The sequence below is a fragment of the Salvelinus sp. IW2-2015 genome, unplaced genomic scaffold (genome assembly GCF_002910315.2).
Source record: "Salvelinus sp. IW2-2015 unplaced genomic scaffold, ASM291031v2 Un_scaffold2378, whole genome shotgun sequence".
NCBI lineage: Eukaryota > Metazoa > Chordata > Actinopteri > Salmoniformes > Salmonidae > Salvelinus > Salvelinus sp. IW2-2015.
This window is the reverse complement of record NW_019943702.1, coordinates 45,902-64,312: the sequence shown is the minus strand read 5'-3', so window position 1 is coordinate 64,312 and position 18,411 is coordinate 45,902. Positions and strand designations below refer to the sequence as shown.

General features: G+C 47.3%; 1 protein-coding gene across 1 annotated transcript in view; it reads right to left on the bottom strand.

Annotated features, from left to right (window-relative positions):
- Nucleotides 1-18,411, bottom strand: part of LOC112073811 (VPS10 domain-containing receptor SorCS2-like) — a 66,166-nt gene that overhangs the window by 18,904 nt on the left and 28,851 nt on the right. The window contains exons 6-11 of the mRNA XM_070440289.1: nucleotides 10,463-10,642; nucleotides 7,112-7,258; nucleotides 6,435-6,537; nucleotides 4,166-4,242; nucleotides 3,800-3,891; nucleotides 1,996-2,103 (exon numbers count right to left, since the gene is read on the bottom strand). Coding sequence (XP_070296390.1) covers nucleotides 1,996-2,103; nucleotides 3,800-3,891; nucleotides 4,166-4,242; nucleotides 6,435-6,537; nucleotides 7,112-7,258; nucleotides 10,463-10,642 — 707 coding nt within the window. The remainder of the gene's footprint in view (nucleotides 1-1,995; nucleotides 2,104-3,799; nucleotides 3,892-4,165; nucleotides 4,243-6,434; nucleotides 6,538-7,111; nucleotides 7,259-10,462; nucleotides 10,643-18,411) is intronic.

The window sequence follows — 18,411 nt, the reverse complement described above, 5'->3', positions numbered from 1 at the left end:
GCGAGTATTCAAAACCAGTAACTTTCCGGTTACTGTCACCAACATTAGGACTACGACATGCCGCACCGCGGAAGCAGATGGCGCAGTGTGTGTGTGTAATGTGTGTCGATAATGATGTTGTTAGAGTATGTGTGTGTGTATGTGTGTGGTATGTGTGTGGGGTCATCCGCTACGTAGAGACAAATTGTTGTTCTGTTATTCAAGGATTGTGGTCCTCTCTCTACACCCCCAGCCTCCACCCCCACCACCTCTGTTTCAACTCCCTCCACCCCCACCAACCTTCTGTTACCACCCCTCCACTCCCAGCCACCTCTGTTAACACCCCCCCCACCACCACCCCACCACCTCTGTTACACCCCCCTCCACCCCCACCACCTCTGTTACACGCCCCCTCCACCCCGCCCACCACCTCTGTTACACCCCCTCCACCCCCACCACGCTCGTTACCACCCCCTCACACCACCACCATCTCTGTTACACCCCTCCACCAACACCTCTGTTACACCCTCCACCACCACCACCTCTGTTACACCCCCTCCACACCAACCACCTCTGTTACACGACCCCTCCCACGCACCCACCTCTGGTTAACCACCCCCTCCATCCCCACACCAACCTCTGTTACACCCCCCTCCCACCAACCACCACCTCTGTTACAACCCCCCCTCCACCCCCACACCTCTGTTACACAACCCCCACTTCTCAACACCAACCATCTGTACACCCCCCTCCCCCCCACCACCTCGTTACACCCCCCTCCACCCCCACCACCTCTGTTACACCCCCCTAGCCACCACCATCCAACTCTGTTACACCGCCCCCTCCACCTCTGTTACACCCCCTCCACCCCCAACCCACCTCTGTTACACCCCCCTCCACCCCCACCACCTCTGTTAACAACCCCGCTCTGCCACCACCACCATCTCTGTTACACCGCCTCCACCACCACCATCTCTGTACACCCCCTCCAACACCACCACCTCTGTTACAACCCCCCTCCACCACCACCACCTCTGTTACACCCCCTCCCTCCACCACCACCATCTCTGTTACACCCCCCTCCCTCCACCACCACCTTTGTTACACCCCCCCTCACACCATCTTGCTCAAATGAAACCCAGGTCTCATCTCCCCACTGGGGCCAAAATTCTGAGTTTTTGTGCCTCTACTCTCACTCCAGCCAATTCACAAGAGATTATTCGATTAGGGGAGAGAGGGGGAGAGATGGAAAAATAGATGAAGGTAGAGACAGTAAGAGAGAGAGAGAGAGAGTGAGAGAGAGAGAGCGAGAGAGTGAAAAGAGGGCAACAGAACATTTTTAAAAACAGAAGAAAACAGAGAAAGAGTGAAAGAAGAAGCGTTCTCTCCACATGCACCATCATCTTCCTCACTGGGCTAATCAACCCCTCAAGAAAATCATGGAGGAAACGACCGTGTCATAAAAAACTGAAAATTGGGCGCTCCACTCCACCTAATGGAGAGTGAATTTTGGAGATGAGAAAACCCTGCTGGTGCAAAATATGAGTCCTGGAGAGGCAGCTGATCCTTATTCCTTCACTAAGCCGCTTATTTGCACGCAGAGGAGCCAGGACTTAGGCAGGGAGAGCAGGCTAGGAGTGTGAGCTGAGCAGCAGCAGAGGAGCCAGGACTTAGGCAGGGAGAGCAGGCTAGGAGTGTGAGCTGAGCAGCAGGAGGTGTCACTGAGACTGCCGGATCAATTCTCAATGTCTCCTGGGTGAATCATCGCCTGGCCATTTCATCTGAAGAATAGGCTCAAGCCAATCAGACACCGCAATGTTAAGGTGATAGTGTTAAGAAACCAATCAATTACTTTGTTACTAGTTGAGAGAGTTGCAATAAACCAATGGCAGAGCTTTGGAGAAGAGGTGTCCTTGAAATGGGGCCTATTCTCAGACTGCAAATCTCATAATTCCCTTTCCAAACGACTGTATATAGCTCCATAGACGATTATGGAAGATTCCAGGGCACACTCACGTCATGACCAACGTCTCATCTCCCGGCTCGCTCAAAAGTCCGTCCACGAACACTGAGGTGCTTGTGAAGGTGTGGATGGTCCAGGTGCGTCCCTCATCAATACTGAACCTGGGGAGAAAAAACATCAACACAATCACATCCACTATATGGAAGTTTAGAGGCTCTTTTCAACAAGCGGCCATCTTGGATGAGGTAGAAATTCATCTCTATATTAGTAGGGTTCCTGACTAGCAGGATGTAATGCCATCACACAAAAAAACTATGCATCGATAACTATCACAACTATAGATTTAACTACATAACTAGATGTCTACTGACCTTAAGTTCTTTCTAAGAATCTTGGAAAAAGTGAGTCTCCATATTGGTAGGGTGCCCTGCTAGGTTCTATGCGGTCGTACATGACTTACAGTTCTATAGGCTTTAATAGAACGGCCATCTTGGAAAGAGGCTCAAAAGACCCTTCATAATGAGTTCCTGTCTAGAAGGTTGTATGCGGTCATACATGCCGTGAGAGGTCAGATTATCTCCACGACTGAACCATGACCTGGAACTGGTCACCAGGCTGTTTCGGCGTGGGTTTGTCTTCAAACACGCCACCAGACGCACACGCTAATGTTTACCAACGCAAGGACTTTCAAATTAGAGGATAAAGTACACAAAGCTAACCGCTAGCTCGAATTAACCTCCTGTGGTTATGGCTCCCGGAATCAACAGGGTTACATAAGTATGGTTGTGTATTGGAAAGGAATCAACGTGGGATTGAGAAGCAGACCCATGTCTGTAGGCTATGCAATTAATCATGTGCTTACAAGCCTTGAGAATAACTAGAGAAACACACTAGAGAGACAGATTAGATAATATGCACAGAGTATGAGAGAGACAGACATTCCAATACTGTATACAGAGAGAATCAGCCAGAGGGAATGGTTTGTTGTTGTCTGTCTCATATCTCTCTCTCTCTCTCTCTCTTTCTCATTCCCTCGTTCTTTCTTCCTCCATAACACTCGAAGAACATGTTCAAAGATGAACTTACCGTGAGGACACAGTGGAAGTCCTTTGCTGCAATCTAATCTTTTAATAACACACAAGTGTGTATTTGTGATGAATGAATGTACACCACAGATTTCTCTAACACCAATCTGCATGTAATCCCTATTTCATACGTACCCTGAATAAGCACAACATGACTGCATTAGAATATGTACAAATTTACTTCTGAATGTACACATTATTATGTATAAGCCTACATGTTTTATTTTGGCATCTCACCTCTGAGAATGTTACGTTTTTACATTATTAAAAGCAACGTGGCAGCGGTGGGATAATACATGAGCAACCCAAAGCAACCCGCTGCTATTTGTGTTAGAGTGATCCAGAGCCAGGAATTAGCTAACAAGTGTGTGTGAAGGGAAGTCAGAATATTGGCACGGGGCATCCTTGAGTTGGGTTCTTTTTCTTTCCAAGGGGCCCCTAAACGAAAGTGAATCTCTGTGATCTACATACATGTATGTGCACTTCTGAGAAGGGGAGAAAAATGTCTCGTTTGAGGCTGTGAATTTAGGAATTTCTGGGTTTGAAGAGGTCTCTCTCTCTCTCTCTCTCTCTCTCTCTCTCGTATTTTGTTGATGGTTAGAGGAGTCTACTTAAGTGTTTTGTTGACAGAGGAGCCTACTTGAGTATTTTGTTGATGGTTAGAGGTGCTTACTTGAGTATTTTGTTGATGGTTAGAGGTGCCTACTTGAGTATTTTGTTGATGGTTAGAGGAGCCTACTTGAGTATTTTGTTGATGGTTAGAGGTGCCTACTTGAGTATTTTGAGAGGGATGGAGGTGTCTTTGATGGCAACGATGACCCCTCCATGGTCCAGGTACAGGATGTGATGCTCCTCCTCAAACACCTGAAAACAGGAAGGAGAATTGCAGGAAATTATGAAAGAGACAGGAAGTGGAAAGTTAGTTGATGACTGCAAGAAATTAAAAGGATTACAGTACATGAATAGGCCACACAGAAGAAGAGCATAAAACGTCTCGAAAAAGTTGAACACTGTAGGCTGAACGTTTTTTTAGCAGACAAACACATTTGAATGCCCTCCTCTTCCACAGTTAATTATCCCATCTCTGCTTTTCAGAAGAGTGGAGAAAAGAGGGGGATAGAGAGAGACTGAGACTTACCTGCCTCCAGGTCTTCCCACAGTCAGAGGTGATGTACATCTCTTCTTTATACTCCACCAGCTGGGAACCCAAGTTACCTGAAAGAAAGAAAGAGAGAGAGAGAGAGAGAGAGAGAGAGAGAGAGAGAGAGAGAGAGAGACCAGTGAGGGAGGAGGAGGCGCTCTGTCGGATCAAAGCCTCCTGCACCGACAAATCATTTCAGATAATTTTCCTCTCGTTTTTTAACAGCGGGAACGAGGGAAAAGAGGAGGGGAGAAGTGAGGGTTGGCATGGCAGCACGTTCTCACTCAGAGGATGAGGCAACCCACTTATCCCCTTCACTCAGGACTCTGTCTAACTCTCCTCCTCCAGAGGTGCCCGAACAGAAATGCCAAGTATTCAATAAATAAAAGCAGCGGTGACTGAGTGAACTCTTCTCTGGGGTTGAAGTGCTTTTGGAACTGAATCTTCCATTCCTCTAAGCCTCTACCTTTCTAAGGTAAATCCAGGCTGTCTGGAGGAGTGGCACTGTCAACAATAGAGCGGTCTGAGAAGGTTTAGGTGGATAGTGGGCTTGGTGAAGTGTGGAGCACACAACTCCGCTGCTAGTTTCCCCCCACTGTGTCTGCCTGGCGTAAGCCTGCATTATGTCCAGTCTTGTCTGTCTGATGGCTCCACTGTATTGCAACACAGAGAGCTATCAAAGCCTCAGAGCTGCATCACAGTAATGACTGGGGCTGGAATCCCTCACTGCATCACAGTAATGACTGGGGCTGGAATCCCTCACTGCATCACAGTAATGACTGAGCGGCTGAATCCTGCACTACTTCCACAGTAATGACTGGGCTGAATCCCTCCACTACTCACACAGTAATGACTGGGGCTGGAATCCTCACTGCATCACAGTAATGATGGGGCTGGAATCCACACTACTTTCACAGTAATGACTGGGCTGGAATCCCTCACTGCATTCACAGTAATGACTGGGCTGGAATCCCTCACTACTTCACAGTAATGACTGGGGCTGGAATCCCTCACTGCATTCACAGTAAGACTGGGGCTGGAATCCTCACTACTTCACAGTAATGACTGGCGTGGAATCCCTCACTTACTTCACGTAATGACTGGGGCTGGAATCCTCACTCACTTCACAGGATATGACTGGGGCTGAATCCTCACTGCATCACAGTAATGACTGGGCTGGAATCCCTCACTACGCACAGTCTAATGACTGGGGCTGAATCCCTCACTGATCACAGTAATGACTGGGGCTGGAATCACGCTACAATGCTGATTCCACAGTAATGACTGGGCTGGAATCCCTCACTACTACAGTAATGACTGGGGCTGGAATCCCTCACTGGCATCACAGTAATGACGTGGCGGGCTGTAATCCCTCACTGCATCACAGTAATGACTGGGGCTGGAATCCTCACTGCATCACAGTAATACTGGGGCGGAATCCCTCACGCATTCACAGTAATGACTGGGGCTGGGATCCCTCACTGCATCACATAATGACTGGGGCTGGAATCCCTCACTGCATCACAGTAATGACTGGGGCTGGAATCCCTCACTTGCATCACAGTAATGACTGGGGCTGGAATCCCGCACTTACTTCACAGATAATGACTGGGGCTGGATCCCCTCACTACATCACAGTAAGACTGGGGGCTGAATCCCTCACTGCATCACAGTAATGACTGGGCTGGAAATCCCTCCACTGCTCTCACAGAATGACTGGGGCTGGAATCCCTCACTGCATCACACGTAATGACTGGGCTGGGAAATCCCTCTTCAGGACTGGCGAACCTCCTGCATACAGTAATGACTGGGGCTGGAATCCCTCACTGCATCACAGTAATGACTGGGGCTGGAATCCCTCACTGCATCACAGTAATGACTGGGGCTGGAATCCCTCACTAGAACCAGTAGTCTAAAGCTTACTTAAACTAACCAACGCCGGTTCACTAGCAAACTAGTTGATTTCTTAGATTGTTTTCTTCTTAAAACTGCAATGCTGGTTAAGGGTTTGTAAGTAAGCATTTCCCTGTAAGGTCTAAACCTGTTGTATTCGGCGCATGTGACAAACACAATTTGATTTGAAACTGTAGGGGTTCCCAGTCTCAGTGTCCCCACAGAGTGCTGTTACAGTGTCTCATACAGAGAGTAATGCTGTGTTCGTAAAGCCAAACAACCAGAATGATTGGTCATAATGTATCCATGGCCACTGCAGTAATGACGTAAGGACAGTGGTAGTTATGGGGCAGTGGTAGTCATGGTTACTCACCTGCGCCCATGATGAGTCCGGGGGCGGAGTCTTTGGTGTGGACGGTCCCTGATACGTAGGGGTTGTCAGCCCAGCGCAGGTGGAGGTGGAGGTGACAGTCAGGCTAGGAGAGGGGTAAACCATGAGTTATGTCACATTATAAGGGTAGTACTCTATGTTGTGTGATCTATGGGGCCTGTATCTGGCCCTCTCAAACCTAAACAAAAAAAAGTAGCCTGTTTGCAGCCTTATTAGGCAGTAGATTAAACACAGACAACACACATGAATCCACCTTTAACAGAAATGTACCAATCACCAGCCTTCTATTCAATCAGACATTATTATTCTAATGTGTCGTCTTGGACACACCGTGCGGGTGATAGTGTTGTTGTCAGAGGACATAAAGCTGTCTCTCGGACCTGTCACCTGGCGTCGCGGTCACAAACGAGGAGCAGATATAAACGAGAGAGGAGTAATGGGTGTTCAAAAACGAAGTTATGGTTAAACTTTCTCTGTCTGAGGGACCGATGGTTAATAATGACTCAGACACCCAGCCCTGTAGACGAGACCACGGGTTGCCGATTGAATACTTTAAAACTGCACTCTTCTTGCCTTCCATCCTAGAAGTAATCACTTACATGTCGGCAGATTGATGGGTATAAAGCTGCTGCATTGTGGGCAGTGCATGGTTTCCTTACTGATTTGCAGTTGACCGGTTTGCCGTTCATGTCAGTAGTAGGCGGGGCTAGCGGTTCCCAGTCTCGGCCTTTGTTATAGGTGATGAGAGTCCGTACTTTGCCATCCACCTTCTGATTGGCCAGGAAGACCCCCTTGATCCCGCGCACCTGGAAAGCAATGACAACAGACATCTCAGTTATGGTATTATACTGTAGTGAGGTAGACAACTGATGCGGGGTCAGTTTGTATGGGTCCTAGCTATAGTAACAGCACAGGCTTGTAGAAAAGACTGTTCAGAGATCAGAATGTTGTTTAGGCAGAGACAGAATCCCACAGAGCAGAGTTCTCCAGACAGTGCCAAAAAGTATTCAGACCCCTTGACTTTTTCCACATTTTGTTACATTACAGCCTTATTCTAAAATGTATTTAAAAAATCTATCGACACACAATACACAATAATGACGAAGCGAAAACAGATGTATTAAAAATAAAAAACATAAATACCTTATTTACATATGTATTCAGACCCTTTGCTATGAGACTCAAAATTGAGCTCAGGTGCATCCTGTTTCCATTGATCATCCTTGAGATGTTTCTACAACTTGATTGGCGTCCCCCTGTGGTAAATACAATTGATTGGACATGATTTGGAAAGGCACACACCTGTCTATATAAGGTCCCACAGTTGACAGTGAATGTCAGAGCAAAAACAAAGCCATGAGGTCGAAGGAATTGTCCGTAGAGACAGGATTGTGTCGAGGCACAGATCTGGGGAAGAGTACCAAACATTTCTGCAGCATTGAAGGTCCCCAAGAATACAGTGGCCTCCATCATTCTTAAATGGAAGAAGTTTGGAACCACCAAGAATCTTCCTAGAGCTGGCCGCCTGATCCAAACTAAGCAATCGGGGCAGAATGACCTTGGTCAGGGACGTGACCAAGAACCCGATGGTCACTCTGACAGAGCTCTGTGGAGATGGGAAAACCTTCCAGAAGGACAACCATCTCTGCAGCACTCCACCAATCAGGCCGTTATGATAGAGTGGCCAGATGGATGCCACTCCTCAGTAAAAGGCACATGACAGCCTGCTTGAATTTTGCCAATAGGCACTAAAGGACTCTCAGACCATGAGAAACAAGATTCTCTGGTCTGATGAAATCGAGATTGAACTCTTTTGCCTGAATGCCAAGCATCACGTCTGGAGGAAACCTGGCACCATCCCTACAGTGAAGCATAGTGGTGGCAGCATCATGCTGTGGGGATGTTTTTCAGTGGCAGGGACTGGGAGACTAGTCAGGATCGAGGGAAAGATGAACGGAGCAAAGTACAGAGAGATCCTTAAAGAAAACCTGCTCCAGAGTGCTCAGGACCTCAGACTGAGGCGAAGGTTCACCTTCCAACAGGACAACGACTCTAAGCACACTGCCAAGACAACGCAGGAGTGTCTTCGGGACAAGTCTCTGAATGTCCTTGAGTGGCCCAGCCAGAGCCCGGACTTGAACCCGATCGAACATCTCTGGAGAGACCTGAAAATAGCTGTGCAGCAATGCTCCCCATCCAACCTGACAGAGCGTTCGAGGATATGCAGAGAAGAATGCGAGAGACTCCCCAAAGCTTGTAGCGTCATGCCCAAGAAGACTCGAGGCTGTAATCGCTGCCAAAGATGCTTCAACAAAGTACTGAGTAAAGGGTCTGAATTCTTATGTAAATGTGATCTTTCTGTTTGAAATTTTTTATAAATTAGCAAACATAAAAAATAAACGTTTTTTGCTTCGTCATTATGGGATATTGTGTATAGCTTGATGACGGGAAAAAAAGGTTGTAACCTAACAAAATGTGGAAAACGTCAAGGGGTCTGAATACGTTCCGAAGGCTCTGTATAATGTAACTATTATTGCTACTCGGTCAGGGGAGAGACACTTGTCAGCAGGTCCGGTCAAGAGAGACTACCTAAGGGGAATATGGAATAAACTACCTGTCTAGATGTCTCCGTCTATGAAACTCGTATCTACTGTATCTGTGTACCCCTCTGTCTGTCTTGTCTTCCTCTATCTGTACCTGCAACACACCCTCTCTCCTCCTCTCTCTCCCTCTATCTCCTTCTTTCTCTAGCTTTCCCTCCATCTCCTTTACTCTCTTTCTTTTTCTCCATCTCCCTCACTGTGTGATGAGAGTGCAGCCTGGAGCGAGGGATGTGAGAGGAGGAGAAGAAACGTGTTCTGCAGTGCTGGCCCTCGGCTTCACGGACCATTTCCTCCCTCTCTTCCTCCCATCTTCCTCTCCTCTTCCTCCTCTCTTCCTCCTCTCTTCCTCCTCTCTTCCTCCTCTCTTCCTCCTCTCTTCCTCCTCTCTTCCTCCTCTCTTCCTTTACTCTTCCTCCCCTCTTCCTCCCCTCTTCCTCCTCTCTTCCTCCTCTCTTCCTCCTCTCTTCCTCCCCTCTTCCTCCCCTCTTCCTGCCCTGTGTTTTAATATGAGCTTCCTGTCTCGAGGCCACGCAGGCGTACACTAAATTTACACTCTAGTCATTTAGCAGACGCTCTTATCCAGAGTGGTTTACAGCAGTGGGACTCAAACCCACAACCATGGCACCATGCTCTACCAACTGAGTCACAGCTGAAGACCCACTCAAAGCCACAGGCGATCCAGACATGGCTCTGCACTGCCGTGGAGGTGGGACCACCTACCCACTGTTACCTTGGCAACGACTAGCAATGACGGAAGTCCGTGTAAGCGGGAACAACATTATGGAAATGAGTGATACACTCTGTTCAACAGAGAATAAAGAGAGGAAATCAGGTGTGTAACAACTCCCACCCAAACACACAAGGTAAGACTTGGAGAGAAACAGCTCGGCAGTTTATAAGGAAGTTGAAGTGAACTGTGCTAACCTAACCCACCTATGAAGTACAACACCACCACAGCATTCCCATTGATCAGGGTGTAATGACCTGTCCTACAGCTAGGGGGCAGGGTTCTCTTCTCTCACCTGTCCTGTGCCATTTAGCAGAAAGTAACAGAACGTGACAGTACAGCGAGTACATATATTATAAACTAGGTGGTTTGATCCCTGATTGGCTGAAAGCCGTGGTATATCAGACCGTATACCACAGATATGAAACAAATTGTTTACTGCTCTAATTACATTGGTAACCAGTTTATAATAGCAATAAGGCACCTCAGGGGTTTGTGGTATACGACCAATATACCACGGCTAAGGGCTGTTCTTATGCCCGATGCAACACAACACACCCTCAGGCCTTATTGCTTAACTATACTATGCAAGACACCAGCGGGGATCAAACCCACAACCTTAGCATCGCTAGCGCTTTGCTCTTACCAACTGAGCCACAGACGAGCGCCACAGGACTCACCTCCAGTATGTCTATAAGGACGCTCTCCTCCGGCTGCTTGGCGCTGCGGACGTTCTCCAGCACGATGGAGTAGTAGACGCCCTGTGGGTCCGACTGGTACAGGTTGTAGCTGTCTGTCTGGTACCACTCCTGCAGGGCCAGGAACACCTGGCTCTCATCCGTACTCACTATGTGGACGTCCTGGGGAGGGAGAGAGAGATAGAAGAAGGGATGGAGTGAGAGGAGGGGAGGATGATGAGGGAGGTGGAGGAGGGGGAAGAGGAGTTAAGTCAACAACTTTGATTTGAAATCAGAGAGACAGAGACAGACAGAGAGAGAGAGAGAGAGAGAAAGAGAGAGACAGAGAGAGATGAGAGGAGAGACCAGAAAGAGAAGAGACAGGAGAGAGAGACAGAGAGAACAGAGACAGAGACAGAGGAGCAGAGAGACAGAGAGAGAGAGAGAGAGAGAGAGAGAGAGAGAGAGAAGAGAGAGAGCGAGAAGGAGAGAGAGAGAGGAGAGAGAGAGAGAGAGGAGAGTAGAGAGAAAGAGAGAGAGAGAGAAGAGAGAGGAGAGAGAGAGAGAGGAGAGAGAGAGAGAGAGAGAGAGAGAGGAGAGAGAGGAGAGGAGAGAGAGAGTTATAATGTTATATGTTATAGTGTTAATAGTGTTTAGGTCCATCACGGACCATATGCACTACTTTGTTCCTACTTTGGAAGCCCAGAAAGGAGTTCCTTCAGCTCTGGGAAGCCCGTAACTGCAACGCTAAAACTGTCCTCACACAAAGTGTTTCCTCGTCAACCTTAAGAACTGTCTCAACACAAAGTGTGTCTCTCAGACGCTAAAACTGTCTGCAACAACGAAAGTGTGTCTCCGTCAAGCAGCTAAAACTGTCTCAACACCAAGTGTCTCGTCAAACCTAAAACTGGTCTCAACACAAAGTGTTCTCGTCAACCGTAAAACTTGTCCTCAACACAGAAAGTGAGATTCTCTCAAAACCTATAAACTGTCTGCAACACAAAAGTGGTATTCTCTCCAACGCTTAAAAAGCTGTCTCAACACAAAGTGTTCGTCATCCAACCTAAAACTGTCTTCAACCCAAAGTGTTCCTCTCAACCTAAAACTGTCTCAACACAAAGTGTTCTCTCAAACTATAAACTGTTCCATCAACACAAGAAGTGTTCTGCGATCAAGCCTAAACTGTCTGCAACACAGAAGTGTTTCTCTCAACTAAAACTGTCTCAACACGCAAGTGTCTCTGCTCAACTAAACTGTCCTGCGAAACACAAAGTGTTTCTCATCAACCTAAAACTGTCTCACACAAAGTGTTCTCATCAACGCTAAAGACTGTCTCAAACACAAAAAGTGGTTCTCTATACCCCTAAAACTTGTCCGTTCAACACAAGTGTTGTCTCTCAAGCCCGGCGTTAAAAACCTGTCATCAACACAAAGTGTTTCTATCGAGACTAAAAGACTGTCTCAGCACAAAGTTGTTTCCTCGTCCAACCTAAAACTAGTCCTCAAAACACAAAGTGTTTGTCTCAAGCCTAAAACTGTCTCACACAGGAAAGCTGTTCTCGATCAACCGAAAGAAGACTGGTTCTCAACAAAGTGTTCTCATCAACTAAAACTTGTCTGCAAACACAACGTGGTTCTCTGCCACACTGGGGGAGAAGTAATTATTTATTTTTTTAAAGTCAGAGAATGAGAATACAATTTGCAGGCATTTTTGACTTTTCGTATTGGCAATACTTACACATCTGCTGTGTTCTCCGCTTCCTGTTGAATAAGGGCTGGCCTACTCCGACAAATGACATCATAAGCAAGAGACAGTAAGCAACAGTAGGGTTTTTTCACGCTGATCCTTTTGTTTTGGTGTCTTTGCCTGAAGCACATTTACAGGGCCTAATTTCAGCTGTCCTAAGCTTCCTAAGGATATGGCCTTGTGTACTGTTGGCAGCACAGGTCCAAACACATGTTATGTTTGGCCACAGAAAAGGAGCTGGTTCATAAAGCGACGCACAGCCTTACCTCCAAAGCAATTAACAGGATGCAATACTATGTGCTACAGTCGTGGCCAAAAAGTTTGTGGAATGACAGCAAATATTCATTTATTCACAAAGCCTGCTGCCGGTCAGTTTGGCAAAGATGGCAAAATTGCATATACTCCAAGAATTGTTATGAAGAGTGATCAGATGAAATTGCAAATTATTTGCAAAAGTTCCACTCTTTGACATGCAAATGAAACTGATCCCCCCAAAGAAAATTCAACTGCATTTCAGCCGCTGCCGATCAAAACGACCAAAGCTGAATCATGTCAGTGATTCTACCGTGCGTTAACACAGGTGTGAAGTGGTTGACGAGAGGAACAAGGCTGGAGATGCACTGCCTGTATGCTGGGATTGAGTTCAAATAACAGACTGGAAGCCTTCAAAAAGGGAGGTGGTGAGCGATGGAATCATTGTTCTTCTCTGTCCCCACCAAGGGTTACCCTGCAAGGAAACACGGTGCCCGTGCATCATTGCTGTATTGCCACAAAAGGGCTTCACAGGCAAGGATATTGCTGCAGTAAGATTGGCAAAACCTAAATCATACCATTTATGCGGATCATGCAAGAAACTTCAAGGAAGGAGCGGATAGTCAATTGTTTGTGAAGAAGGCTTCAGGGCGCGCCAAGAATGTCCAGCAAGTTGCCAGGACCATCTCCTAAAAGTTGATTCAGCTGCGGGATGCGGGCAAACCGACGCAGTACAGAGCTTGGTCAGGGAATGGCAGCACGCAGGATGTGGAGTGCATCTACAACGCACAAGTGAGGTTGGAGGACTGTTTAGGAAGGATTTGGCCTGGTGTCAAGAAAGGGCAGCAGAAGAAGCAACTTCTCGTCGCAGGGAAAAAACGAATCAGGGACAGGGCATGGATATTCCTGCAAAAGCTAGCAGGGAATTAGGACTGGCTGAGGGACTGGGGGTAAGTAATTTTCTCTGATGAATCCATTGTCCGATTTGTATTTGGGGCCATCAGGAAAAAAAGCTTGTCCGGAGAAGAACAAGGGTGAGGCACTACGGCCATCAGTCCTGTGTTCAATGGCCAGACAGTGAAAGGCTATCGCTGAGGCCATTCATGTGTGGGGTTGGCTGTCTCAGCCAAGGGAGGTGGGCACGAGTTCACAATTTTTGACCTAAGGAACACAGCCATGAATAAATATGGTAGCCAACACGTACTCTGAGAGGGCAAACTTCTCCCAAACCATACAGGAACAGTATGTGGTGGATGAACAATGCACTTTTCCAGCATGATGGAGCGCTGCAGTAAAGGCAAAAGGATTAACTAAGTAATCGGGGAACCAAAAACAGTCGATATTATGGGTCCATGGCCAGGGAAATGCCCCAGACCTTAATCCCAGTTGAGAACACTGTGTGGTCAATCTCAAGAGGCCGGGGTGGACAAACAAAACAACGACCACCAAATTCTGACAAAACTCCAAAAGCAAGTTGGATTATGGGCAAGAATGGGCCTGCCGATCAGTCAGGATGTTGGCCGCAGAATTAATTGACAGGATGCCAGGGTGGGATTGCAGAGGTCTTGAAAAAGAAGGGTCAACAAACTGCGAAATATTCACTCTCTGGCATCAACTTGTAATGTCAATTGTCAATAAAATGCAATTTGACAGCTTATGAAAATGCTTTGTATTATACTTCAGTAAATGTCCTAGTAACATCTGGACGAAAAAATATCTAAAGAAACTGAAGTCAGCAAACTTGTGTGGAAAGAGGTTAATATTTGGTGATCATTGCTCAAAACTTTTGGCCCACGACTGTAAGATGTTTTATAGAGTTAGCACATTGTATGGAGTGGTTGTGTGTGTGTGTGGCGTGTGCATGTGTATATGTGTGTGGTGGCATGCGTTACTGTCTGTGTTGTGTGTGTGCTTATGAGGCGTGGTGTGTTTGAGCTGGCTCTTCCCATAGCATATGGCTACAGTGACTCCAATCTGCTCCCTCTCTGTCTGTTCCTATAATATCTACGTAAATTCACTCTCTCCCTCTCTGTCTGGTTCCTATGATATCTAACGTAAGCTCCACTCCACTCTCGTCCCTTCTGTCCTGGTTCCGTATAGTAGTCTCGTAACTCCACTCTCTCGCCTCTCTGTCTGGGTTTCCTATATATCTACGTAACCTGCCACTACTTCCCCTCTGTATGGTTGCCTAATATATACTTGACGTAACTGCCACTCCTGCCCTCTCTGTCTGGTTCCCTTATATCTAGCGATAAACTCCACTCTCTCCGCTCTCTGTCTGGGGTTCCTATATATCTACGTAAACTTACGTCTGCTCATCTCCGGCTCTCTGTCTGGTTCCTATATATGCTACGATAACTCCACTCTGCTCCCTCTCTGTCTGTAAGTCCTATATATCTACGTAAACTCCTTCTCTCCTCGTCTGTCCTGTATCCTATATATCTACGTAACTGCCTCTCTCTCCCTCTCGTGTCTGGTATCCTATATTAAATTCTTAACAGTAACTCCTCTCTCATCCCTCGTCTTTCTAGGTTGCTATATAGTCTGACCCGTAAACTCCAACTCTCTCCGCTCTACTGTCTGGGTTCCTATTATAATCTAACGTAACGTCCACTCTCTCCCCTCTCTGGTCGTGGTGTCCTTATATCGTACGTGAACTCCTCTTGCTCACCTCATCTGTCTGGGTTCCTATATATCTACATGAACTCCTCTCTCTCCGCTCTCTGTGCTGGTTCGCTATATATGCTACGTAAGCCTACACTCTCCGTCCCTCTCTGTCCTGTAGTCCTATAATATCTGACGTAACTCCACTGCCTGCGTCCCTCTCTGTTGTATGGCCTATATAAGTCAGCGACCTCCACTCGCTCCCTCTCTGTCTGTATGCTATATAATCTACATAAACTCGCTCTCTCTCCCTCTCATGTCTGGTTCCTATAGTATTAACGTAACTGCCAACTCTCGCCTGTCTGTCTTGGTTGCGCTATAGTATCTACGACCTCCACTCTCTCCCTCTCTGTCTGGTTCCTATATTATCTACATAACTCCTCTCTCTCCCTCTCTGTCTGGTTCCTATATATCTACGTAACTCCTCTCTCCCTCTCTGGTCTGGTTCCTATATATCTACGTAACTTCCTCTCTCTCCCTCTCTGTCTGGTTTCTATATATCTACATAATAACTCCTCTCTCTCCCTCTCTGTCTGGTCTCCTATATATCTACGTAACTCCTCTCTCCACTCTGTCTGGTTCCTATATAGTCTACGTAAACTCCTCTCTCTCCCTCTCTGTCTGGTTTCTATATATCTACGTAACTCCACTCTCGTCCTCTCGTGTCTGTATCCTAAGTATATCTACGTAACTCCTCTCTCTCCCTCTCTGTCTGAGTTCCTATATATCTACATAATCCTCTCTCTCCCTCTCTGTCTGGTTCCTATATATCTACGTAACTCCACTCTCCGCCTGATCTGTCTGGTTCCTATATATCTACGTAACTCCTCTCTCTCCCTCTCTGTCTGGTTTCTATATATCTACGTAACTCCTCTCTCTCCTCTCTCTGTCTGGTTCCTATGTATTCTACGAATAACTCCTCTCTCCCCTCTCGTGTCTGGGTTCTATATATCTACGTAACTCCTCTCTCTCCTCTCTGTCTGGTTTCTATATATCTACGTAACTCCTCTCTCTCCCTCTCTGTCTGGTTCCTATGTATCTACGTAAACTCCTCTCTCTCTCTGTCTGGTTCCTATATATCTACGTAACTCATACAGGATTATTCACTGGCGTCAGAGCAGTGTAACACAGGTGGATGATGGCTGCTGTGAATGTTGGAAGTCTTCCAGAGGTGGAGTTTACTGACTCTTCAATGCCAAGTCCTCAGGCTGAATACACCGCAGGGGGAATCTTTAAACACAAACAGGAAGTTTGACTTAATCAATGCAGAATAGGTTTTCATAAGGGAATAGTGAAATCACATAAACACACCTACTCACACGTCTTCTCTCTCTCTCTCTCACACACACACACACACACACACACACACACACACACACACACACACACACACACACACACACACACACACACACACACACACACACACACACACACACACACACACACACACACACACACCAACACACACTGTTTATCCTCGATTCTAAAGCCATGTTAATGTAATCAGAGTGGCTCACAGGGAATGCTGCTCAGGCCTGACTAGGCTCTGACTCAAGGCTGCCTGACCTCAGGCTCTGACTCAGGCTCTGACTCAGGCTCTGACTCAGGCTCTACCTGCAGGCTCTACTCAGGCTCTACTCAGGCTGGACTCAGGCTCTACCTCAGGCTCTGACTCAGGCTCTACTCAGGCTCTGACTCAGGCTTCTGATCAGGCTCTACCACAGGCTCTACACAGGCTCTGACTGAGGCTCTGACTCAGGCTCTACCTCAGGCTCTACCTCAGGCTCCGACTCAGGCTCTAACTCAGGCTCTACTCGAGGCTCTCACTCAGGCTCTACCTCAGGCTCTGACTCAGGCTCTACCATCAGGCTCTACCTCAGGCTCTACCACAGGCTCTGACTCAGGCTCTGACTCAGGCTCTACCCAGGCTTCTGACTCAGGCTCTACCTCAGGCTGACTCAGGCTCTGACTCAGGCTCTGATCAGGCTCTGACTCAGGCTCTGATCAGGCTCTGACTCAGGCTCTCTGTTTCTAACTGATGAATCACTCATCAGCAGAAGTATAGGTGATAAGTTATGACTGGGACGTCTGGGTTTTTGTGATCCGCCAATAGTGTTCTTTGTACTCCTGTGTCGTTGGTTATTGGTTTGTGTCACCCTTGATATGAAGGTTAATGAGTATGAGGAGACTGCTGCCAAAGGTGCTGACTATCTGGTTGATTTTCTCTCTCTCTCTCCTCTCTCTCTCTCGCTGTCTGTCTCTGTCTCTCTCTCTGTCTTGCTCTGTCTCTGTCTCTGTCTCTCTCTGTCTCTCTCTCGTCTTTCTCCTCTCTCTCCCTCGTTCTCTCTCTCTCCTCTCTCTCTTCTCTCTCGTCTCTCTCTCTCTCTCTCCTCTCTCTCTCTCTCTCTCTCTCTCTCTCTCTCTCTCTCTCTCTCTCTCTCTCTCCTCTCTCTCTCTCTCTCTTATGTCTCTCTGTCTCTGTCTCTGTCTCTGTCTCTCACTCTCTGTCTCCCTCTCTCTCTTTTCCCTCTCTCTTCCTCTCTTTCTCTCTCTCTCGCTCTCTCTCTCTCTCTTCTCTTCTCTCTCTGTCTCTCTCTCTCTCTCTGTCTCTCACTCTCCTGTCTCCCTCTCTCTCTTTCTCCCTCTCTCTTTCTCTCTTTCTCTCTCTCTCGCTCTCTCTCTGTCTCTGTCTCTCTCTCTGTCTCTCTCTCTGTCTCCCTCTGTCTCTGTCTCTCTTTCTCTCTCTCTCGCTCTCTCTCACTCTCTGTCTCCCTCTCTGTCTCCCTTCTGTCTCTGTCTTGTCTCTGTCTATCTTTCTCTCTCTGTCTCTCTCTTTCTCTCTCTCCTCTCTTCTGTCTGTCTCTGTCTCTCTCTCTCTCCTGTGCTCTCTTTCTCTCTTTGTCTCTGTCTCTGTCCTCTCTTTTCTCTCTCTCTCGCTCTTGTCTCACTCTCTGTCTCCCTCTCTTGTCTGTCCTCTCCCTCTTCTGTCTGCTGTCCTCTGTCTCTCTTTCTCTCTCTCTCTCTCTGTCTGTCTCTGTCTGTCTCTCTCTCTCTCTCTCTCTCCGTCTGTCGTCTGTCTCTGTCTCTCTCTCTGTCTCTCTGTCTGTCTCTGTCTCTCTCTCTGTCTCTCTCTCTCTTCTCTGTCTGTCTGTCTCTGTCTGTGTCCTCTGTCTCTCTTCTTCCTCTCTCTCTGTGTCTGTCTGTCTCTCTTTGTCTGTCTGTCTGTCTTGTCCTTCTGCTTCTCTCCTCTCTGTCTCTCTGTCGTGTCTGCGTGGTCCTCCGTCTC